The sequence below is a fragment of the Pithys albifrons genome, chromosome 1, assembly GCF_047495875.1.
Source record: "Pithys albifrons albifrons isolate INPA30051 chromosome 1, PitAlb_v1, whole genome shotgun sequence".
NCBI classification, from domain to species: Eukaryota; Metazoa; Chordata; class Aves; order Passeriformes; family Thamnophilidae; genus Pithys; species Pithys albifrons.
In genome coordinates, this window is record NC_092458.1 from 84634198 (window position 1) to 84659360 (window position 25163).

The following is a 25163-nucleotide window of genomic DNA, read 5'->3' on the forward strand; positions in this document are numbered from 1 at the left end:
TCTAATTCACAAATGGAAAGTATACACTTTAGGGCTAAATGTCTGGCAGCACTTTTGATGTGGAGGCAATTAAGCAAATCATACAGATTCACTTATGGAAGTCAGAGCTTGGTACTCCACATTAAGGGGCAGAGCATACAACACTGGTTCTTCATCTACCCTTCTAGTACAGAAAGCAGCAACAGCCTGCTATTTCCACTGTTCCTGGCCTTGTGCTCCTTCTGGGTAATAAATTGAATTTATCAGCCTCAAATACTAGTATACACATTGGAAACCACAGAGATTTCGGGTTCTTGGCAACCACTGCTTTATCTATTAATACACCAACCAGCTATCACAGGATAGCCTAAGTACTTGAACTTGGAAACTGTTTTTGTAATTTGCAAAAGAGAAAAGTGATTTCTACATGTTTTCGGATTTCTGGAAAAGAAATCTGAGGTGAGAGAAGAAGGAAGGACCATCCCCGAGATGATACTGAAACACCAAGTGTATCAGGAATTAAAACTGTTGACATTTTGGTCTGTGTTTTTGCCACTGCCACCTGTGAAAAGATTTATCCTTTTCCTGCCAAGTTCTAGGGAACAAAAGCTGATAAAAGAAAGTTTTGTCCTTGAAGACAGACTGCATAAACCAGTTACTTGAGTCTCTTCTATTTGTTGGACTACCTTGGGAGGAGAGCTATTGGCGAGGGGAGCAAGGGGGAAGAGGGAAAAAGAAAGAGTGAGCAAGAGTGAGCAGCTGGGTCTGTGACTTCTTCCCAGCGGGGTGGAGGCCTCATCCCCCTGGGTAGACGTCTTCAGGAGGCTCAATAAAAAAGGTGAGAGGGCTCATGCTCTTGGCATTGGTGGTTGTTTTCCCCAAAAAGACAGCAGGGACACCTGATGTCTGCCAAAGCTTAGAAGATGTAGCCCCTGCCTTTGGGGGAGTGTCCTGAGTTGGTAAAAAAACCTTACGCGAGTAACTCTTTGGTGACTGGGGTGCTTACACATTTGGGCTTGGTACTATAGTCTCCCTCTTTCTCTCTCCCTCCTCTTTGGGTTCTTGCTATTTGGTCACTCTTGTTAATAAAAATACTGGTTTTTTTTCCTGAACTCTCTATGGTGCTCAGCCTCATTCTTCCAGCAACTGTAGAACCCACCCTATTACACCAAGTAACTCAGCAGTTATGACTGTGAGGTACTACATGATGCCTTGAAAGGTCCTGAATGAATGAATTCAGATTCACTTGCTTTGGCCCTGTTCAGATGCATGTACATGACAGCAAAATAACACACAAGTCACTGCTGCTGTAGAGCTTCTGCAACACTGTCTGCCACAGTAAACCAAGGTTCCCCTTCCATGACTTGTAGAGCTGAATCCTTGGACAGTCAGAATATCGTTTCTCATTCCTGAAGTTACTGTACAGGTAGAAACACTAGCCAGAACAAACGATGTACTTGCTCTCTGCAAGACATACCCAAGCCAATTATGCAACAGTGAAATGTCACTCATTAGATTTATATATGATCTTCAGCAGGACAATGACAAAACAGAAAAAGCTCTGTGGTGAAGCTATGCCTGAAAAGGTAATTTTTAACAGACTGCTTGGCAACATGAGCAATACAGAAAGTAAGAACACATTCCACTAAAAGGCACAATATATTTAGCCACAAGTCTACAACTAACTGTTGCCTTAGCAGCAGGAGGGACTCTGGAGGGCTGTAAGACATCAAAGCGGGTCAACACAGATTCCCCAAAAAGGGGAGCCCTGTGAGTCTGAACAAGTTGTGCCCTAATACAACCTATTCTTCATGCAGTTTCAAGCTCTTCTATGTACCTCTACACACACATTTCATCGTGATTTCACTTTCTTCTTTGCACTTGTATATTTAAAACACACATAGAAAAAAATGGTACTAATTTTTTTATCAAGTCAAGTGAAATACCTTTTCCTGCCATGTTTACTATCTCCCTTTTACTCAAAGTTACCTTAATTGATAAATGCAATACTTGTATTTTACTTCTATCAAAAGTAAAACAAAATATCACTGGTCATATTACTGTGCTGTGATCAGTGAACATCCAGGAACTCCTCCCCCTCCTCTGCTGATCTGTTGAGCAGTTTAGAAGAATAATAGTTGGTATTTATTCAACAGTGCATCTCTTCCATTTGAATCAGTTGTCAACCTAGTCCTCAAGTTTCCCAGTTATCTCTTCATCTCCTCCCCTGCACTCAGCAATGCCTCTGAACTTTATATCATCACAAATACCATCAGTACACTATTCTTTTTCCTGCTACGGGTTTTTAAAAAACCTCCTGAAACAGTCCTACTACTTATCCCAAGAAAACCCAGGCTTCACATCAACTCCTTTAATTATTTTTCACTAGTCACTCCTTTACCCTGTTTGCAATTCTTATACTGATCTAGTACTCCAATTTGCTTAGTTTCTCATGGGACCTCAACAACCACATACTGAAATGTCTGGTTTTTACATCACATTTCTAATGTAGAAGATACAGCTATTTAATCTAAATTTTCATTTACCTGTAGATTATTTGTTTGCTAAAATTTGCTTCAAACTCTTGCAGCAGATGACTATGCAAATAAAATAGGGTTTTAGATCTATTTCATTATTCACAGAAGGTGGCTCACTAGCTGAATGAGGGTTTTGATTGCTACGAGCACAAGTGCATAGTCAGCATATGGTATGCAGCAAGCAAACAAATCAGGTTAGAAAACAATGCTTTGTAGGTGACAGCTTTCTAGACCTCATCATATGAGAAAGAAGGCTACTTACTGTAACACTTGAGTTGAAAAAATTAACTGCCGGGGTTATTTTTTCTAATTCCAGGGCTGTCTTATATTTGGGTGTCTGTGGATCACTCCACACCAGCAGCTGGTCTTCCCCTACTTCTTTTCTTGTATAAGCACAATATATACGTGGTAAAAAGGGATGAACAACTAATCTGATTTAAAACTAATTCTGAGGAGAATTAGTTGTTGAGTTGAACCTGTTGAGCTCTCCAGTCAAATTCATATCAGAGAGTAAATTTGTGTGCCAGACTGAAAAAAGAGGGGAGAGGTACACCTGTTTTCTGTGACAGTGATGCTGCCTTAAAAACAACTGGGCAACAGGGATGTAAGGTTGTATTTAGCACCTTAAAAATCAGGAAATAATAGTGCTCTAGCCTGAGAGATTAGAACATAAACAATATATGCCTGTAAAGGCCACTGATATCTTATTTAATTGATGAGGTGGCAAAAAATAGCAGAGCAGTTGTCAGACAGGGAAATGGTTTTTTCCTTCTAATGATGTGATGCCTCCAGCTGCCCAAAATATGCATCTCATCACTCCTACAGTTAAAGCACTACGACCCTTACAGATCTCCAATGTGTGGATGGAGAAAAAAGAAGTTGGTCTATGTTGTCATGTGCCATGGATAATGAACTGAAACCACCACTGCGCCTTGCTGGCGGTCAGCAACTCATGAGCCTAAGTTGGAAAGACAAAGTAGAAAATAATTTGTGGAAAAATGAGGCTAAATATAATAAGTCACTTTTCCATTCTTACTGCTTTCCTTTCAGGGAAAAAAAGCACTCATACTAAAACAATGAACAATATTAAGTTGTCCATGTAGTTATTCCCCCTTTTGAAAGTCTGACAAATTATAATGATCATGGACAGACACACAGAGGAATCAAATGCTGCTTTATCTCCTGATGTTGCTTTCTAATACAGTCAGGGACCAAGACTGTGAATTAAACTATCATTGCATGAGCATATTTAACTTTACTTGAAGTCCATGTGATCCATTCGGATGGAAAATGATTACTGAAATGATTTTACTTCTTTTTAATGCACTCTGAATTAAGAAAATAACCTCGCTTTAGCTGTGCAGTCAGAGCAACATTTCCTTAAGATTTACAACATATTTGGCAAAGACTGTGAAAAAATGAGTACAGGACTTGAGCATTTGGAATTTGGCCATAACTGTATGTTCTCTACAAAAAACCAATTTGCAAAGAGTTGTTGTAAAAAGTCTAGCACTTTTATGGGCTCAAATATTCCCTACATTGATTCCATGTGTATAGGTTATAACAGGGAATGCATATTCTGAACCTAATAAAAATAGATGCAAAAATTAAAGGTTTGGTCTCGGGCAACAATTTAGAGTTCCCCTATTTCCCAACAAGTCATAGTATCTATTGTCTTAGAACTTGAGACATGGGACAATATCTATGCCAATGCATCAAACTGGAATATACAGAGTCTGTGATGTATTTATTGCAATAAACATAGGTTGGGTAAATAAATGATTAAAGAAATAAAAGTTAGTAAAAAATAGTAAATTCTGTTACTGTTGTTAACAAAATTTCTCTCTATTCGTTCAAGACAGTTATGACCATCTCAGTAAAAGCATCAGAAATTGCCACTTTCATCTCAGCCAGAATCTTCCTGCTGGAAATGTTAGTAGGGGAGAAAAAAGGGTAAGATTTAATTAACAGTATAAAAAAAATCCCCAATCCTACAAGTTTCCTTTTTATCTACAGGTAGAGCAAAAATTCATGTTTCTAGGAGAGATTATTTGGAGTAGCTGAGAATGTATTTTATTGATCAGTGTATCACTAATCCACCAACAGGAGCCACATATCCTTTTTACAATTGCTGATGCAGCAGGCACATTTTGACAAGCAATGGCACTACCAATTTCACAAATTAAGGCTTTAAAGCTCTGTCCTGCAAAGAGCTCAGTGCTTTTTGCTGGGAAATTTTTCAGCTGTTATCCCTAATCAAAAAATCCTAAGTGAGGGAAAACTACCCATTGCATTCAGAAACGAGTACCATTTCTAACCTCCTGTGAAGAGGAAAGTGATATGAGCCCAATCCCCAGAGGCAGGGAATGCATATTAATACTCCTGGGCTGCTACAAAAGGAGCCTGTACCAAACATGCCATTCAGGCTGTAGGAACCAGTCTGCTGTATAACCCTAGAAGGCATTTTGTGTTCAAATTCACCTTGAAATTACACGAAGTAAAATTGAGTAGTTAAAAAACCCAATTAACTAATATGTTAAAGCAGAGAGGACAATATGGTGCTAAGTCACACAGGCCATGTTATGATGCAAGGTCATAGTTTCAAAGCAGTTGCTAATGGAAAGAAGCAGAAAAGGATTTATTAAACCCTCCCTCTCACATACACCTTAGGGACACCTTGTTACATTTGCCACTGATGAAAACAATGGGAAATATTGAGTCAAATACTAAAACAGAACACACACTCAATCATTCTAGTTTTTCAGGTCTCTAAGTAAGAGGATGGCAACGTGACAGGCAGCAATACGCTCAAAGAAAAAGCAAAAGACAAACTGTTCTTCCCATTCGTCTTCCTTCCAGCTATAAAATACTGTAAAACATCCCACTAAAACAGCATACTTAAAAAACAAGATTAGCTGCTCCAGCAGAGCAAGATTTACCTGATGGAATACAGGCTCTTTCAAATTTAAGTAAACCTGGAAAGATTAAAAAAAGAGAAATAATTTGCAACATAGAACAATAGTAACATTATTCATCTAAATATTGCCAAGACTTGTTCTGTTAGAAACATGCAATGAGTGCCTATCCATGCACCATTAAAGTTGATTACACATTTGAAGCTTCCTCTGAGAAACACCTGAGGTTTTAACTGTGGAATTATTTTCAATTAAGATGCACAAATAGAGACATTAACATCTAACATTAGGCTTCTCATTTAATGGAGTTGCAGCACATAGAAAAACAATTAAGATGCTGAAATTGCCAGACATATTCTCAATATGCATTGCAAGAAGAAAATGTACTCTACTTTGATTTGCTATTACTAATGTTTTTGACAAGAAGTGAACATTTCAATTCATTTTACAAAAAGCTAGTAGTTCTTTCAATTGTTAATTAAGTTCATTTAATTTATGCTCTTGAAGAGAGAAAGGCACTAGAACTTAGGCATAACATGCCACAAGTGTAAAAAAATGTAGGAGAAACAGAAGAGAGCAGGCTAGGATTTTAACAGCTGGAGAAGACTTACAATAATACTTTTTTAAAAAGAAGTTTCTATCAACAAAAATTATGAAGGAAATTCCATCTTCAGTTGACAGCACAAAACAAAGTTTATTCATAAAGGGAGAACATTGCACTGAGAAAGGGAGACAAGCCATGACACAAAAAATTGAGTAGAATTTTAACTAACAGCTAGACTCTTTTTTATTCTGGCTGTTTTAGAACACCAGTAAATATCCTAGACTGGGTATCACAGTTCACTTTTTGCAGTCTGTCAATTCTTATTTCAGTAGATGAATTCCAGTGAGAGAGGGTGAGGAATGCAGCCTGTCCAAGGTCTCATAACAAACCAACAGTGACTGTTTTTCTCACATTCCTTCTCCAGCAAGTCGATTATTGCTTTCTTCTTCATTTGTTCTATACAGTGGTTTAGATAGAAAGGTTTCATGCTTCTCTAGCCAGCACATCATTTTCCCAACAAAAGAATAATTTGTCTTTCTTGAGTAGAAGTGACAAAGACTCAGTATTGCCTCTATAATATTCCTTCCCTGGCAGGAAAACTGTCAACCTACAAGTGAAAATGCTGTATTAGAAAAAGTTACTTACTATGCTGACTACAAAGCTGTATGTTGTTAACAAGAAAAGAAGCGGATAATTGACTGTGTTCTTGTACTTGAAACATTCATATCTGGAAGAGAACATAAAGGAGAGTGGTAACACTCATCACTTACAACACAAAACAAGCATTTTTCTGGTATATTATCACAAAATTTGGGAGAAAATTGATCCTAATGGGTCATAGGCACTTCAGGAAATTGTAACTATAATTACTTTAATAGAAAAATTCATACTTTGACCAATAAATATTTTTTTTAAAAAAATCTAGAGCAAAAAAAAAAAAAACCAACACCAATAAGCTCAAGCATATACAAAAAAGTAACTCACTCTAAGAAAAGAGTTTGTGAACCAGAAATGTTTTCAGAAGGTGCTTAAAGGCTGATAATGGATGGCAAATTAGAAATTAGTTTAAAATGCAATACAGCTATCAAAAATCATTTCATCTGTGGGCTAAAGGCAGTGCGGGAAAAGGACTGCTTTACAAAATAGTGAATGCCAGAAGTATGTTAAAATGCAGATTGTATATGGCTTCACTACAGTCACAGTGCAGTAAATTTGCTAGATGGGGTACTGGGAGCAGTGGACAGTAACATCAGCTGACTGCTCCCTGTATGTAAAACAACCAACTAAAATTAGCTTCACAATCTCTGCATTATGCCTCAGTCTCAGTGCTGATGGAAATACACACACATCCCAGACCGTATCTCTGTCAGAAAAAAGGTCCAAAAAAACCCAACAAAAATGAACTTTGAGAAGCCCATCATCAATCACCAGGGCTGGAAGAAGCTGACTGTGTAACTCCACGTTACATCTTTATTTGTTTATAAACTCTGAGGAACAGACACACTTATGAATGAATAAAAGGAAACAAAGGAAAACCATATCTGGGAAAAAATCTGAAGGCAGCACAATGTGCTACATTGCAAAATGGCCTGCTGAAGCCTGAGAGCCAGCAGGACTGAAGGGCGTACAAGGGAATGTCCTGTGCAGAACCACCTGCAACCTGCCTTCAAGAAAACCAAAACAGTCATTAAAGGCCTCCTGAACTACACAATAGCTCATTCTTTTGAAGATTTTAATTGCCACCAAGCATATATACACAGAATCTTATTAGAGCTATAAATGCAGTAACAGACTTCAGTGCTTTTGAAGATAATATATATTGCAAGTACTGCAAAAAGAAAGACTTTTTCAGGCAGATTTTTATAACCACTTCCATCCTTTTTCCCAATCACATTCAAATCAGGCAAAATAAATGCAAAGGCAATTTTCAGGAGATAAGGAGCTACAAAGAAATATTCCTGCAAAGAGAGGCATTATGATTCTGGTCCTGACTTTGTACAAATCATACTAATGTATGAATCACAAATTGAGGGTTATTTCCACAGACAGAGGTTTAGTCCTTGAGCACTCCAACACCATTGGAAGCTACCAGTAATCTTTACCAAAAACATTACAATTTTCTACAGCTGAATATTTGATATGTTCAAAAGCAAAAAGTCTTTTTTTTTTGTCTGCAACAAGTTGATTTATCATTTAGATTTTCCCAGTGATTGAACAAATCATATTAAATCCAGACCTTGCAGCAACAGGCAAGAAAAAGCCAACTTAGGGTATCCTTACAGTCATCAAATGTTATGTTTCTCCCAAAATTAAATGGGTGAAAGCATCCTGGCATTGCATTAAGCTGTCACCCATGTTCCAAGACTCCACACAAAATATGCATTAAACTCTTCACAAAATCATTCTTTAATTTTCTAGTTGAATGGAAAGCAGGTTTAGCCAGAAACCTGAAATTTGCATTTGGAGTCAGACTACATCACAGAAATCCAACTCCAATAAATTATAATGTTGCTATTTTTGTAGGCATTACTGAAGTTGATTTTATTATGTCCACTTTTTTTATACCAAGTAGCACTGAGTTCTGCTTGTATACTACACTAAGTCTTTAATAAAAGTGGTGTTTTTTCCTGCTAAAAAACACTGGTAAAATATATCTAAAGTAGCAAAATCCAGGACTAACTAATGCCAGCCTGGTCCTCCAATGCTGTAATACTGTACAAAACCAGATCTCACTGAAAGCAATAGAAGCTTCATCTCACTATATACTAAATTCAGCTGCAGACACTCTACATTTCAAAAGTTAACATTTCATAAATATTCAAGGAAAAAGAAATTAGCAAATACTTACAGGCAGTAGACAAAGACACAACAACTGTATATCATTGGCAATTCATCCAACAGCTATAAAAAGCAAAGACATCAAACCATGAAAACTACTTTTAAATCACAAGCTTGTGTAAGTTAACTAAGGAGACGTAAGTCTTAAGTAAACAGGAATTTTTACATCTCTTGGATATCCACCTTCTTGACAGCACTTTAACATGTAGCAGTGTCAAAAGCTGCTCACAAATAAGCTTATTACTCTGAATCTTTTGACATTTCATAAAAGCCCACACCTTCAAAGATGCTTGCCTTCAAACACTTGTAAGAATTAATTTTGTAAAGTCAGACTGAAGAGGAGCATCCCACCTATAGTCCTACAGTCAGTAGCATCTTCTTACTTCACAGAGAAAGTGAAACAAATTCTTTCCATACCATGAAATACAACTTCAGCCATTACGATGGGCAATGTGCTTGCATGTTTACTTCCTAATTTTAGCAATTTCTTACATTGTTTAATTCAGAGACAGAAATTTTTGGGGTTTGATGTGGGGTTATTGTTTGGTGGGTATTTTTTGTTGTGGAGTTCATGTGTTTTATTGGGTTTTCTACCCTCCAGATTATGACTGCATATAAAGTTTCATTGTCTCAAATAATTTTTATACTTTGGGAGAAGACTAGTGTGTTACAGCTAAAACAGTTATCTTTCTGGGAACTTGCCACCTTAATACCATGGAACTAAAATAGCAACCACAAGATAGTTGATTTCCCAAGAACAGGTACGCTCAAAATTGCCATTTATCATTAGAAGAAAAAAAAATCATAATACCATTTTCTTCTAAAACTTTTCTCATCAAAGAACTTTAATGAATTTCTGCTTATAAATACATAGTTAAACTTACCTCCTCTTATGAAGGACTGAAAATCATGAAAAAGCACACAAATGGATCAGTGAAGATCCACAGCCTCTACTTTCTAATATGTTAAGCAAACATCAATAGTTAGGCTTTTTAGAACTTGACTCATTCATAAGAAAAACAAGAACTAGATGCAAAGAAGATTTTGATCTTTTTCCATCATCACTCTGAAAGTTCTTGATGGCTGTGCCTGTACAGAAATTGCTTTCCTACTGCTAGCACAGGTTACTTAATAAGCACACAACCATGCTTTTCTGAATAATGAAACAGTTTAGGAGCAATAGCAGCTTACTCAAACCCTTTTATAAAGCCAGCCTGATTCTGCTTTGTTTGGGATAATTTTTCTAACTGTCAGAAACTTCATTTTAGTTTTGAAATTTCACATTGGGTTAAAAAGAAAGGGATCTAATTCTTTACAGAAGGAGAGAAATGTATTATACTGAGTATGAAGTATTAGCTCATAGTGGTTTTGGTCATAGAAAGTTCAGGAAATGTTTCACAATGCTGTTAAACATCTCTGCTAACCAGTAGCCACTGAAAGGAGAAGTGTTGCTTCTTCACCCACACTTCCCCTGCTCCTCTCCAGGGAGGCGGTTGGACTCCTCTGACCCACAGTGTGCCAGGTCCAGCAGCTCAGCCACCACACAACTAACCTTGCAGGTCTCTGCACCAGTGCATTACAGGGTCAGGGACCACAACAGGTAGCACAAAGACAATATCAGGAACACTGATAGCAGCTGAAGCTAACAGGTGTGTTAGGTGGCACCCTGCCATCACATTAGTTTATCTTAGAGGGGAAAAAATAGAAGCAGTAGCTGAATTCAGCTTTATAGTAATAACATTTTATAAAATCACTGATGTGCTTTTCCAAGTCTGACAGGAATTAGCTGCAAGATTAATCCATGTGGCTGTTAAAGACTGTGAGTCATTTAACACCTCATTAAAGAAAAAGGGGGGGAAGAACAAGAAATACAATATGGAAAAATTTTTCAAATTTGGACAGCTGATTACACTCAAGTTCATATTCAATTCATATGCTGTCAACACCTCAGGGACATTACAGTAACAACAAAGAGCCTCTCCATATATAGAATTTGCATGCAAAAGACAATGGCTTCTGTATCCAAAGGAATTGATGCTTCTAGAAATAATGTCAAAGGCATGCCTGGGCAATGAAGAACCATGGAAAGAAGAAAACTCGGTGAGCTGATTTTACTGATTAAATAAGCATTTCAGACTCTTGAGGAATGCACAATTAGGCAGATTCACATAAAAATAAGAGAAAAAGGGGTGAATGCTTCAGCATTATTCTAAACAATTGCTTTCAAGAGCAGAAGCTTTCACATTTCTCTTACTTAAGCAAACTGAATTGACCCTTTACGGTATTAAGATTGCAAAACAAATGTAAAAAAACCCCAAATCTCTTTGAGCAGCTATGAATGCTGATTTTTTATCATAAGAAAAGTTAAAGTGAATGAGAAAAGGTTATTTACTGGTTGAACTCTTTCCTGCATGGTGATCTGTGAGGTAGCAATTGGGGTAATTATGGGCCACTTGCAGATTTTATTTGGCTGCCAAAATAAGTGTACTTTCTGTGCCTCACACAAACGCTTTTACAACAGTTGGAAAAATGATGCAAGACATTCCTGCTTCTCTCTCACTGCCTTTGCCCACACTTTACCACAGTTCATAGGCCCCTTAACTGTTCTGATGCAACATCAGAACTACATGGCATGTAGCAGCAAAGTGGCTTGGATTAAAATAGCCTCTACATACACACAACCTCCCCCCCCCAAACCCCTATGCAAGACTGTTTTAGTCTGCATCATTTTAATGATGTGGGTTTCACAGCACCCTTGCTCACCTCTGCATCAGTGCAAAAAAGAGGATTTGAAATACTGGCCGTGTTAGGAATAAGCAGTTCAGGGAAGACATTTGAAAAAGGTGGAAATTCAAGGCAGTTTCACCAGAGAAGAGAATACAGGTAAATCATACCTTAATTCAGGGGGACGTGGTGAAATGGCTCTACAAACCACATTTTTTATGCTAAGAAAAGCACCAAATGTTCTTACATCGTGGCAACTATATGTTCCGTAGAGGCTGGCAGTCTCCAGCACGTGCCAGAGATGTCAAACAGAGCATTATGGAGGCAAATTTTAATCAATCAGCAATATGCAGGTCCCATTGTGATCAGTAGAAATCCAGGACTCAATTTTGTTGCCACAGCATAGTTGCCTAATGCCATCTGAGATGCTCTGTCACCTCCAATACACCCGCCCAAGACTAGCAGATGTGTCAGGAGAAGCTAAGAAACCTGCACCCCTGTAGGATTGCAGCTGGAGGCCTGACAGACCACTCACAGGGTCTAAGAGGTCTAAAATAACACTGTGTCCTAGTTCAGCAACTGGGACCACTGTGGGTGTGACCAAAGCTGTGTATTCTCCACCCTGTATGTCATTTCTCATGAACTGTTAACAATGGACCATTTACAGCAGTTGCCCAGGGAACACCCAACCTCTCAGGGTGTAAGATGGGTGTTAAAAAAGCCTGTGAGATAAGAGCTGTGATAACTCCCCTCTGGGGAGTCATTGGCACCTTCACACCCAGCCTGAGGGGTCGTGTCTGCTAATGGGCCATGAACAATTCCAAAATACCCCATGACTCACAGAGTCAGATCACCCATTGTGTGACTCCCCGCCCTGGGGGAGGGTACTGGGCATTCCCATCTGAACCTGACAGGATATAATCTTGGGGTTTGGGGACTTCTGGTACCACTCATTGGATCCAGAGGAGGATCAGAACCTCGACAGGACTGCGACCACCACTCTTGATGAGACTGCGACCGTCATCTGCACCAACAGGTTTTTTCTCTTTTACTTTGGACTCAGGGGAACCATGTGGGGCTCAGCACAGGGGCCAACAAACACTATTATGTTTGTGCCTGAAGGTGCTGGGTTATACTTCTGGGTTTTGTGTCATTGCATTTATTGTAATATTTTTATTAAACTGTAACCCAGACTTATAATCTCTTTTGTGTTGGGTTCATTTCTCCTGCTGGTTTACCTTTAAGCCAGCACACACTAAACACCTATATTCAGACAAACAAATCTTTTTCAAGTGAAGGCTGCCAGTGGAGTCTGGACAAGGACTTGGCCCAGCAGACTGACTAACTAAATTCCACTGACTTAACTGTATTTCCACTGACAATGGTCAGAGAGCACAGACTTCCAGCAGACTTTAAAATGTAGGTTTCTCAATTTTAAACCGAATCCCACTGCATCCTGACTTTGATTCAAAGAGCAATTTCATTAATCTTCGAAGACCTAACAGAGGACAATAGGACATAACTTCCTGTGTCCGTTTAGAAAACAGGAAATACCAGGACTAAATCCCTGTGCCCTGTGGTTTGTTATTGAATGCCTTCTACCTGAAAATAAGATAGAAGACAACTCAACTACTGCTACTCAAAACATACTGAATTCACTATTAACACTACAAGTATGTCTAGATAAATAGAAAACATAATAGAAAACTTAAAGATGAAAATGATAAAATAAATAACAATAACTCTAGTCTATACTGTTTGTTATTAAGCCAAAGCTGTAGGAATTTTAAAACAACTTGTATAAAAAGATAACATGATTTCCCAAAGCATAAAGTGTCCTCTACCAACAAAAGCAATTGATTACAGCTCTTATTTTACATGAAAGTAGATATTTCTGTATAGCTATCAGTGGAAAATACCTAATGAAATAAGGCCTCAAGTACTGTCTTGTTGAAAGCAGGAGTCATGTACAATGATACTTAAGGTAGATTAACTCATTTTATATGAGTTTCATCTAGTCAAGAAATGGCAATATGACTGTAGAGTGAGATACACAGATAAAATGATTTACAGCTACATATCAGTACTCACCTGCATTTCATACTTCAGGGTCATGTGGAAGCACCAGGATCCCAATCCCACAGCTGAAAAAGAATCAAAACTATGGTCAACATAAAAGTCTACATGTAAAATTTTCAGGTATATTAACTTAAGTGCATGAACTTCACAGTGAAAAAAAATTATAACATCAGCATATTCCACTGCAGGGAATCCTTATTTTCTACAGCCTTCTACTTTATACATAAATCACTGATGATGTCCCTGAATTTCTGGGAGTTTGTGGGCAAGTGTCTTCTTTCCATCCTCTCAATACTGTCTCCTATTAACTGGTGTAATCTCAAAGAGGGAACCCAGAATTAATGCAGTATTATAATTCAATATATCTTTTTTTATCCTTTTTTGTGTTTTTCTTTTAAGTACATTAAGATTTATTGGTTTCAATTTTTCTATAATGCAAAACATCATTCAATAGCTAGTACTCCTGAAAGCCTCTTATATTTCTTATTGTCCAGTTTTAAAACATAAATTTTACAAAGAGCTTTTTATTGTCTCTCTAAGCAGAAATTAATTGCTATTAGAACTCAGAACTCAAAATTCAAGGCAAACAAACACCACACAATATGGATTCATTTTGTGAAATGAGATCACCATTTCCTGGCCTTCTACACAGAAAGATGAGCTTCCAAGCAATGACTTATATTTATCTGAAATACCCTCTTTGCAAACTCTGAATTTACTTCTGAAATTACTTTATGAGATACATACTTTGCCTATACACAGTCTTTGCAGTTAGACATGGATAATGTTTCTTGGAAGTTAGATTTCACTTTTTAGAGCAAATCTGGTATATAATGCATCATTCATTACTTTGAAATGTTATCAGTGAAACACTCTGATCAAGCACCAGCTCATTTTTATTTTGCACAGACAGGTATATTGATGCAATGTCTTGTCTTCCTTCAAGAAATTTTGTTTTCCCTCAGACTCTTGTTTCAGAGAAAGGCAAGTAATTTGCACTGAAGCCTTGATCACCAGGCAGTGCTGCCATGTTTTGCTGCAAGAGCATCACCTTGTCTTCACATAACAGTCAGGTTCCATTGATGCATGAACAAGACCTCTATCTCTGTGCATTCTGTAAAGGATTCCCAGGACAGCTTACAGACATGTCTGGAGATGCTTCTTTGGATGTATGTAATTATTACATACGCTTAATGAAATTAAATACCTAAGCATGTAACTTTAATGAAACTTGAAACTGTAACAAAGCTACATCTAAAAACATTGCCAAACACTTTTAATGTCATTAATTCTCTGGGAAAATTGAGCACAGCTCTCTACTAAAACATAAACAACCATATGCACGTCTGTAAACTCTGATTACATTCGTCTGCTTCTGAAAAATCTTTTCAAACAATAAGCAACAGCTGCTTTCCCCTTCATTGAGATTCTAATGAGAAATTCTCATAACCATTTTTCTGTGTATACATAATATATGACAACTACTATAATTCTGGAGAAAAAAATCATTAAGATCATAATTAAACCGTACAATCCATGATTCTGGCTGTCACAGGATACAAACTCTTACAATTTGTAACAAATGTAATTTTCAAATACAGGCAAAATCATTGCATAAGAAATTTCAACGGATTTTAAATTAACAAAATATGTTGTTGGGTTGTGGTTTTTTTTAGTTTTTCTTAATGTTATTTGGGTTAAAAATCTCCACAATCAGCTACAGAACTCCTCTCTTTCCTCCTATAAGATTAGGAGGAGTTACTTCTAGATTAAATTTTCCTTTCCAGTCTTTCTAAAAATCAAGAATGCCACAGATATTAGTGTTTCAGGGTTATTAATCCTATGACTACAATTACTTTCTAAAATTAATTAAACACCACTTGTTTCTGTGTAATGATCACACTTGGATTTTCTCTGAATATGAAATTTTACTATGCATTGCAGAACAATGTTTTAGCTGTATTATGTAGCAACAAAACAGATATCTGAAACAAGAAAAGTTTACAGGGACTGATCATATGGTCCTTCCTAAAATCAAAACCTCTAATGGAAACAGCTGCAAATACTTGCTGCAATCACGAGAGAGCTCATGAGCTTGGTCAAACCTGTCTGCTATACATGCATTCAGCAGATAATCCAGAATATTACATGACTATAAATTATATGACCTTTCTGCCACACTTTAACTTACAAACTTAGGTGTATTTGCCACCAGTAAGCAGTGGTTTAAAACTTAAGCTCAAATGCCTTCACACAGAGCTTATACCTGCAGTTCTACAGGAATGCAGCTATCTTGAGATATACTTACCATCTAACTTCAGGCTGAACCTAAAAGCTGCATATTGGCTGGGAAGCTTTAAGGCCTCTGAAGCAGTACCATTTCCTCCCTAACTACTGTAAGTCACTTTTCATAGATACTGTAAGTCACTTGGCATTTTTACATCAATGAACCTCTCAAGTTACAGGAGATATATAAAAATTATGTCTTAACCATGTATATATATATGTAAGGCCAGACTTGGTGAACACAGATTTGGGCAGGGCTCTTCACACGTGCCCTTCCAGCCTGCGCAGTGGATTTTTAAGGTGAGGCACAGCCTGCGCAGAACTGGCCCCACTGTTTCAGTCCTGAGGTCCATTTGCCATGGCTGAGCGAGCTTGGACAGTGACAGTGAAGTCCTCGGGACTGTCACAGCACCCGGTACTAACCGGGGCTGACCCTGCTGAGCATCCGAGATGTGACGGGATGGGATGGCAGGGAGGCATTGAAGTGCCAGGGGACGGTCCCACTGAGACTCGAACTCAGGTCCTTGGGATTCAGAGTCCGGAGTGCTCTCCTTTACACCACGGGACCACCCTGTCTTAAGCATAGACTAGACAATAAGTTACAATATTATGAGATCACAATAGCACTTAAAAAGACCAGAAATGCCCAGTCAGATTAGCTGCTATATGTAGACTAACACAGTTTTCTTTCGTCCTGCAGCAACACAACATGTGGTTACTGCCAGTTGATTAAACAGTTGGGGTAGAGATGACATCAAAGCAATGCATCTGCAAACTTTACTTTGTACAGTTATTGCACTGTCAAAAAACTTAAGGGCAATAACCATGCTAGAAACAATCTAACATTATACAAAAGGTCAAGCTCTATATTTGTACCGTATAAATTTCCAGGATTTGAACCCTAGAGGTATTTATTTCAATAGTTTTAGGAAGCATCAGAAGTATCACATAATCAGTGATAGTTATATCAAACTGAATTATTCACCAGCATTCAAAAGTCTCATCAAAAGCCTAAATCCTTTACAGAAAAGGTAGTTTATTAGCATTTCACAGAAATGGTTTGAATTTAAACTGTACATGCATTGTATTAAAATATCCTGAAATACCTTTATTTAGGCATCTACACATGAACTAGGTGTCAAAGCTTCCACTAAGAGAATGGCATTATTCGGAGTAATTCAGCTGGCCAAACAGGTATTTTAGAATGAGTCAAATGATCCTTCTGGCTTTACTGACTGCAATGGCAGACAGAGTGCTCTGCATAGGCAGACACATATGTTCAGGTGTTTAAATTTGGAGGTGACTTCCACATTTCTTTTTTTACAATGATAGAGCTGATTTAAAGATAAAAACCAACATGCTGTATCATAAACAGCCTATGAATGAAACAATTAAAAAGTAGAATTAAATTAATTATTTTTAATTAATTATTTTGTTTTCTAATGGTTTCCCTCTATAGCATAAGAGACAGGAGAGACCTTGGATACTCCAAGGTTACAGCTCTACAAGTAAACTGCTGCTGGTACTATTCCCAGACATTGCAATACAACTGTCTGCACTAGTGAGTTGTTAGAACAGTCTTTGGCATGAATCTGGACTATTCCAACTGGCACTTTCCCTAGGCAGCTTCCAGGCAGCCAGAAGAGTCTGGGCCCTGTGCTCAGCAGGGAATTTGTATGCAGTCACCTTGTTTTGGAGGCTAAGATGAACAGACATGGGCTGTTCCACACCACTTGGCTTCAGCACTCAGGAATGTTCCCAACCACATTTGATTTACTAACATTGGCACAGCCCTGGGAGCTTCTCTACGGGTGTTAGGTAAGAATAGGGGAATTAACTTTGACTGAAGAGCTGCTAACAAGTATTTTCACAGATACAGTTTCACTGAAAATAAAGTTTAGTGATTTGCTTACAAGTTCCTATGGCTATGCCTGATGTAGAAAACTTTTTGCATCGGTTTTTTCCCTCCACTTTGGCACAGCTTGAATGACTGAGCCCTAATAAACAGGGCAAAGAAATCCAAACCAGAACAATTCTTCCAAATGTCAAGTGAAGTATCTAATAAAGTACATTACTCTACTGACCGCTTTTTTATATCTTCCTCAGTCTAGAACAGTTGCACTCCCCCCTTTTTTTAATATTTTTTTTAATTGAGAACCATTTCAGAATCAGTTTCCCAGGATGCATGAGGAGAGGACATATGATAGAGCCATATGCAATACCCTAGTGTCTAAGGAACCACTCAAAACAAACTGCTTATTCTTTGAGGTAGTGACAGTCTGATTTGTTCCACATACCTCAGGAGATGCACCATGCTAAAGTCATGGTTTAAGATTATTCTTCATAATTTATAGGTTGATTAAATGGTTCTCTAAAACTTAGAAACCATATCCAGTTCCTACTGAGTTAATCAACAACATGCCCTTTGCGCTGAAAGGTGGCAGAAAAAAAGTCTGAGAAACAGTGTATCTCACCGAACTTGCTGAGAAGTGCAACTTAGTCTCAGCACCAGTATGAACAAGAAATTTATTTGAACAATTATTTAGAAATACCCTTTATGGTCCTGCCAAGATCTTAGCATGTATGTGAAACAAATAGTGCTTCCATAATTCAAAATGCATTTGCTTCTAAAAGTAAATAAATGTCAAGCAAAGAAATTTTGTGTATACAAGTGAAACACTGAACACGGTGTGGTAGAACACAAAGGAACTGGCAATCAGCTAAATGCCTGGAAGCATCCAAAAAACCCAGCTGATTTGGATCAAAATAATGTCTAGAAACAACAGTTCTTATGTTCTCATATGCTAACAGATTTAATTTTAACGTCCGCTTTGACAGCTGTCTTTTCATACCTTGTAAAGTCTCAGTAACTATTCAAAGTTACTGAGTTAAAATCTAACTAAAGTGCCTTCCCTTCCACCCCCATCTTCACAGCAGAATTGTTAAAGACTCTACTTTGACATTACAATCCTCAGATACTACCAGCTAGTTAGAAGTACTATTATATGGTCTTTAATGAAGAAGAGTACCTGAAATGGAATCAGAAGTTTGCATTAAATTCACTATCCCTTCACAGATTAAGTCTATACTTGTTTGTTCCAAATTAAATAAGTAGAGTGAAATCTGTTAATAAACAAAAATCCTGTGGGGGAAAGAACTCACTGGTACCTACAAAAAGGAATTTCTGTGCACTTACTACCTACCTCCAGTTCAGCATGCTGCTCATTCAGTCACACATACAGAAAGAATGCCAATGATCCTGCACATTTCAGCTATTTTTAAAATTCTGTTTATGTCCTCATTTGCTCCTTTTATTCTGTAGTATAGCACATGTTAAGAGGTTTGTGATTCCAAATCATCCTGTTCCTGTTTTTCACAGAGAAACCATAAAATTTTCTACATTCTTTTACATCCTTCAACTGCTGTAAAATAGTGCAGCATTACAAATACCGAAGCAGACACAAAACAGAAGGGAGGTGCTTTTGGGAGTGACCTTTAATGTCCAACATATGAGAAAAAAAGCAAGTCATGCAAGCATTTATCACTCCAGCTGGGAGTCAAACCCATCCCAGTCACAGATGAGCCAGGGCCCAGCTGGAACTTAGGACTCCCCTCCAGCACTGCTGCCGAATATGCAGCCTGAGCAACACTCCATCAGCATCACAAACAGTATAAAACTGAAGTCCGTGGTATTACTATGATCAAACACAGATGACTTTCAAAAAACCCCAAAACATTAAAAAAATTAAATGGGATATGGGAAATGCCCAGCTGGTTTGCCAGCCTGACATTCTGGTCACATAGTGGCACACTTTGTCCACCGTAAGGTGTCACTGACAGAGGTAGCCACAAATTACTGTGAAGACAGTCTAAGGGTTCTAATTACTTTTAGTTTTAGTTTTTAGTTTAAAAAGAATAGAAGTATAGGATACTTGGACTCAAGAACAGACAAACTCAACTTCGGCAAATGCTTACACACAATTTCTTTCCCTGTCCTTTTAAAAGTAAACCTTGACCTTCAAGAATTCTGTTTCATACTGAGACAAAAATTAATAATTACTCAAAACCACAAAAAGCTGACAAATGGCTATTTGGAGAGTGTTCAGACAATATGCAAAGCTGTGCATTGCTGCTGCCTACCTTCCATATAGATCAACAAAGCTGATGAAACTGCAAACTCACCAAGTGGCACAGAGTATATGTCACAGTTAAACCTGCATCAAGGATACATTTAGCATATGGATACGTGTTTTTCATCAATGTTTGCCTAAACACAGAATATGCCAATTCTAAAAGTAACATTTACCAATCCCTTACCCCTGCAAAGGCTGGGAAAGATCTCCACAGAAAACACAGAAAACACAGAAATTCTGTGAAATCTAGTTTGAGACCCAACAGCCAAAGCTGAACGATCTTCAGGCATCTCCTCTCATAAGGCACATGACTTCTAGTTGAGTGATTAACATTTCCAAGGAAGTAGGTTCTTTTTCTGGATTTTGTTATTACTGAGAAAGCAGATTGCCCTGACGATCTAAATATGAACATCACAATGTTCTTCCTTCCTTGCAAAGCTTCCCAGTTACTCTGGCAGTTATTGTTGGGTGATGTGTCAAAGAGGAACCAAAAACAAATTCCAGCTCATGAAAGAATAGTTCCAGTTCCCTCAAGATCTTGGCCATTTCTTTTATTGCTGTTCTATACAAATGTCACAAAACTATTAATATAGTGCAAAACTAAGTAGAACACACAAGGCACCTTCTGTAAATCATCATAAAAGTACACAGTAAGCCAAGATGCACTGAGTAGGACCTAAAGCCAGAAAGGGATCACTTTAAAATCTCATTTAGTTATTTGCTGAATTCTTGCTTCATGTCCTTTCAACAAACACCAATTTTCTGTAAACATTAACAAATATAACAAACTGAGGTTTACTTTTCATGCTCATAGTACTTAGATTTAACTACTTGGTTAATTAATATTTAGATGTATTGTTCATTGCACATCTGAGCTTGCTTTATAATGAAAGAGCAAACTAAGTTTTACACATACCTGTAAGACACAAATATGCAGCTAAATACCGTTTTTCAAGGCCATCTTTATAAGTCTGAATCGCACCATAGATTGGAGGTAGAATGAAAATCAGGTTACTCACTGTGTTCCCTGTAGGACAGAAACCAAAAGCAGACATTTAGAATTCGGTAGCATGCACTTTTAACTAAACAGAACTAAATTTAACCAAGTAAAACTGAATTCAGTCATTAAAGACAGGCTCAACAGTTTTCATCCAAAAGGTTGTCTTCTCCTTTCTCAAATAATAAAAAGTTAAATCTTTGTAACACATAGTTAACTACATGAAGGCAAAGAACTTTTTAACTATTTGGTCTTTTTTCACATATACAGATAGTAATAAAATAATAACATAACTAAACATTGTGACTGACGGTGCTTACTTTCTTGTCAGAAGGCAGAAAAATAGGGCTACCTTGACAGCATGGATAATGAATTAAAACCTGATTCCTTGAAGAGATATAAGTCCCAAATAGTTCAAGCCTGGTATTTTAAAAGACTGGTTTTTGTTTTCTTAAGCCAATTCTTAGAACTCATCCAGTGACTCATTCCTAAATGAAACCAATTAATTTTTACTCTCAGTGTGCTAGTCAGAACAAGCCAGATGTGATGCTACATATCACAGACCATAATTTAAGGCAGTACAATAGGGATGAATAAAAAGTCAGAAGCCTCTACTGATCAGCATGATGGGCAACTGTGAGAGCTTATGAAGAGCCTGAACTTCAGCAAGACACAACTGCTCTCCATCCCTCCTGCTGCATCTGGGATGGTACAAGGTCTCCAAGAGGACCTTACAGCTGTCTGCCAATACCTAAGTGGGGCCTGCAAGGCGTCTGTAGAGGAACTTTTCACAAGGGCATGTAGCCATGAGGGAAGAAGGAGGGCAGGTTAAGATTAGATACTGGGAGGAAGTTCCTTACTGTGAGAGTGGTGAGACATTGGAACAGGTAGTCCAGAGAAGCTGTGGCTGCCCCACCCCTGGAAGTGTTCAAAGTCAGGTTGGACGTGGCTTGTGAAAGGTCTCCTGCCTGGGGTCGGAATGAGATGATCTTTGTGGTTCCTCCCAACCCAAACCATTCTGTGATTCTATGATACATGCTACACAACCCAAAGAAATTACCCATGTTGCAGAAACAAGACAAAGCAATGACAAGCGAAGAGCCCAGCTCTTGTACCAGGGGGCAATCTGATAAAGATGTTTTTGGTTTGTTTTTTTTCAAACTGTGCTGTCCTATGCATAAGTATGATGAAAAACTGCAAAGTTTAAGTGAACCATAGGGAAATGGTATACAGCAGAAGAGATGCAGATTCAGCTTTCTAGCTTAACCACAAATCGTGATTTTGAGAATAAAGGTTATGTGATGGGAATTAAATGCCATGCAATTTGTGAAAATGAGCAAATCTGTTATAAAAGGCAGAATGTTGCTTATGTAAAACTACACACTTTCACACATCATCAGTTAAATATATATAAAACTGAAACTCTTATTTCCTAATATCCTAATGAAAAATACAATGTATGAGGCTATGAAGACATCAACACCCCCCCCCCCCCCCCCCATTTCTGTCTTTTTGATTCAGCAAAAAATATCAGAAGCATTTTATGTTCTAAAACAAAGAACAAGAGTAAGCAGGTCCTGTCTGAATTATGCTTCTAATTCAAGAATCTATTTTTCAGGAGTAGTACTTGCCAAGGTCCACCCCAAAGAAAAGCAAAAATTACCAAACTATTTTCATATAACCCCAAAGTATTATGGCCCATCTGGGAAAAGAAATTCATACTTTGCAGTTTTAAAGAAAAATTAGACCCAAATGGAAAAAAGGTTTATTTCAGAACACATGTAGTAGAAGTACCTAATTACCTTTAACAAGATAGTTCTTCTAAATTCGCACAGAGTAGGTACAAATCTCACTTTGAGACAGTCTTCTCAAAGTAAAAAGCAAAAATCACATCTGACTTTTATCAGATCTTCAGTAAATCACCTCCTCATTAATTTAACACCATCTCCTGCACAACCATGAATTTCACCAGGTTACAACAAGCAAAGCAGAGATTTTACTCTTCTAGCCAACTCTGTAGTAAGTTCCTCCACAGGAAAGAAGTACACTTGAAACCAAAACAGATTCTGCAAAGACATACAAGTTTATACCAATATAAAAGACCTTTTACATGTTTAAATTCTTTGGGGAATCATTAACCTTTGACCATATTCCCTTTGTGTTGCAATGGGTAGCGATTCACTTTCAATGGAGACCAGTTTTGAAAGAAATTCACTAAAACTCTGTTGTGAGGCATATGGACCATTACCATGTACTCCCATAAATCATGTAAAGATGTCATTGAGCCTTGGAAAGTAGTCTGGATAGTAAATCTTCTGTTTTTGAAAGTAGTCCTCAACTATGCTCATTTTCAATAGAAGTTCTTAGCTGTTATATAAATGTCACTGTTCAAGGTCACTGAGTTATGAAACTGTCAAAAACCTGGCAAAAATTCAAATACGAAAATGCCAAACAAAAGAAATACCATGATGTTTATCCGTGACTGGGAAGGCACATGACTGTAGAAGAGAGTTGCAGTAGGATAACAAACTTTGGATGGATGTAAGAATGCAGAAAACAGAATCTTCAGTAGGAAAGGGAAGGTTTCAACGCTTCCTGTAAAGCTGTAATTACGTAAAATTATCGAAAATTTATGAGCATTTAATCTAGGACCATCTTGCTGAGGGAGGAAATGCCGAAGAACTAATCTAGTTGCAAATTCCTGCCACTCCTTCTCCATACTTTTTGGCCCATATTATTCAGAGCATTTGCAGGACGGATTAGGAAGCCTATCTGCAAATATACTTATTGAAAGCTGCACAATTTTTTTTTAAAGGGGAAATAGGGGAAGGGGAACAACACAGTCCTCTGGCATGCTGCTAGCAAAATGACTTCTTTCAAGAACAAAAACTGCAAGGCCTCTTGCAAACCCAAAGTCCCTAGGAGTGTATATTTCATAAAAGTCTAGCTAATCTTTACGGGATTATCCTCACACAGAATAGCTTATGAATTCATCAAAAGAGATTTTTACTAATTCCAACAAAAATGGCAGTTCAATATGCACAGATATTAGCAAAGAATACCAAGAAAGAAGAAAAAGGTGACACAAGTACAGACCCATAACCCTATAGTTAATTAACAAACAAGGGAGTGAAACAAGCTTTGAAGGAAATAGGTATGGAAGCTGAAAATGGGAAAATAGTTGAAACTGACAAAAAAATCTAATATTCTTCTTAATATTCTAAATTTCCTTACTGAGAAAATTGGGGGGAGGGGGCTGGGGGGGGTGGGAATAATGCAGCAAACCTCCACGGGAAAATCAGAGATTGGAGAAATTGCAACTAAGGCATGAGGCCAAATATATGCAAAATAATTAAAGAAGAGATTATTGGTTATGCCTATAGGAAATACAATATATCAGAAATTTGATGAATGTGCATGGATGGGCCTGGGTTTAACTCTCTATAGCATTCTTATATTTCAGTATTGGAATACTGGTCCAGGGAGTGACCTAATTTTTCTTTAGTGACCAAAGATTGTTTCTCAGCATTTTACCTTAGTGTATCTGTCAACAGAAAGGCAGCCCACATTACCTGAGAAAGAAATTAATGAACTTGCAGACTGAAATGATAGGAACAGGATTAAATATGATAGAGAAGAACACACCTTTCAATGTGAATATGAATCCTTATTCCAAATGTAGGATTAATCTATTTGAAGAGGCAGAAAAGTGAATTTAGATTGCATGGTGACTGACCATAAGCCATCATTCTAGGCACACAACACCCTAAATTTATTTCCAGTAGAAGCAGGGAAAATAGTGATGTCTTCATGCAAGTCAACAGTAGAATACACTCTTCTCTTGTCATCGATAAAAGAAAAGAGAAAGCACATTGTGTGCAGAGAAGCACCACTCAGATGGGAGTGATGACTGGGAGCTCACAATTTTAGAAGGGACAAAAATTGCTCATCTCAGCTACTTAACAAAACAGCTGGGTGGATTAAAACAGCACTCTGTAAATACATCATGGGTCAATGCCAAAGACAAGGAGCTATTTGAATGAGAGGATAACACTGATGTTATGGTATAGCTTGGCTAAATGCCACTGCCCAGTACAAAGTCATAGGATGATCCCAATGTGTGCCTCAAAG

The 25163-nt window shown here is 37.7% G+C and overlaps 1 protein-coding gene across 2 annotated transcripts in view; it reads right to left on the reverse strand.

The window, feature by feature from the left end:
* Window positions 1–25163, reverse strand: part of ACER3 (alkaline ceramidase 3) — a 59060-nt gene that overhangs the window by 12905 nt on the left and 20992 nt on the right. For both annotated transcript variants that reach the window (XM_071557220.1, XM_071557229.1), the window contains exons 2-6: window positions 20952–21062; window positions 13629–13681; window positions 8824–8876; window positions 6621–6702; window positions 5456–5491 (exon numbers count right to left, since the gene is read on the reverse strand). In XM_071557220.1, coding sequence (XP_071413321.1) covers window positions 5456–5491; window positions 6621–6702; window positions 8824–8876; window positions 13629–13681; window positions 20952–21062 — 335 coding nt within the window. The remainder of the gene's footprint in view (window positions 1–5455; window positions 5492–6620; window positions 6703–8823; window positions 8877–13628; window positions 13682–20951; window positions 21063–25163) is intronic.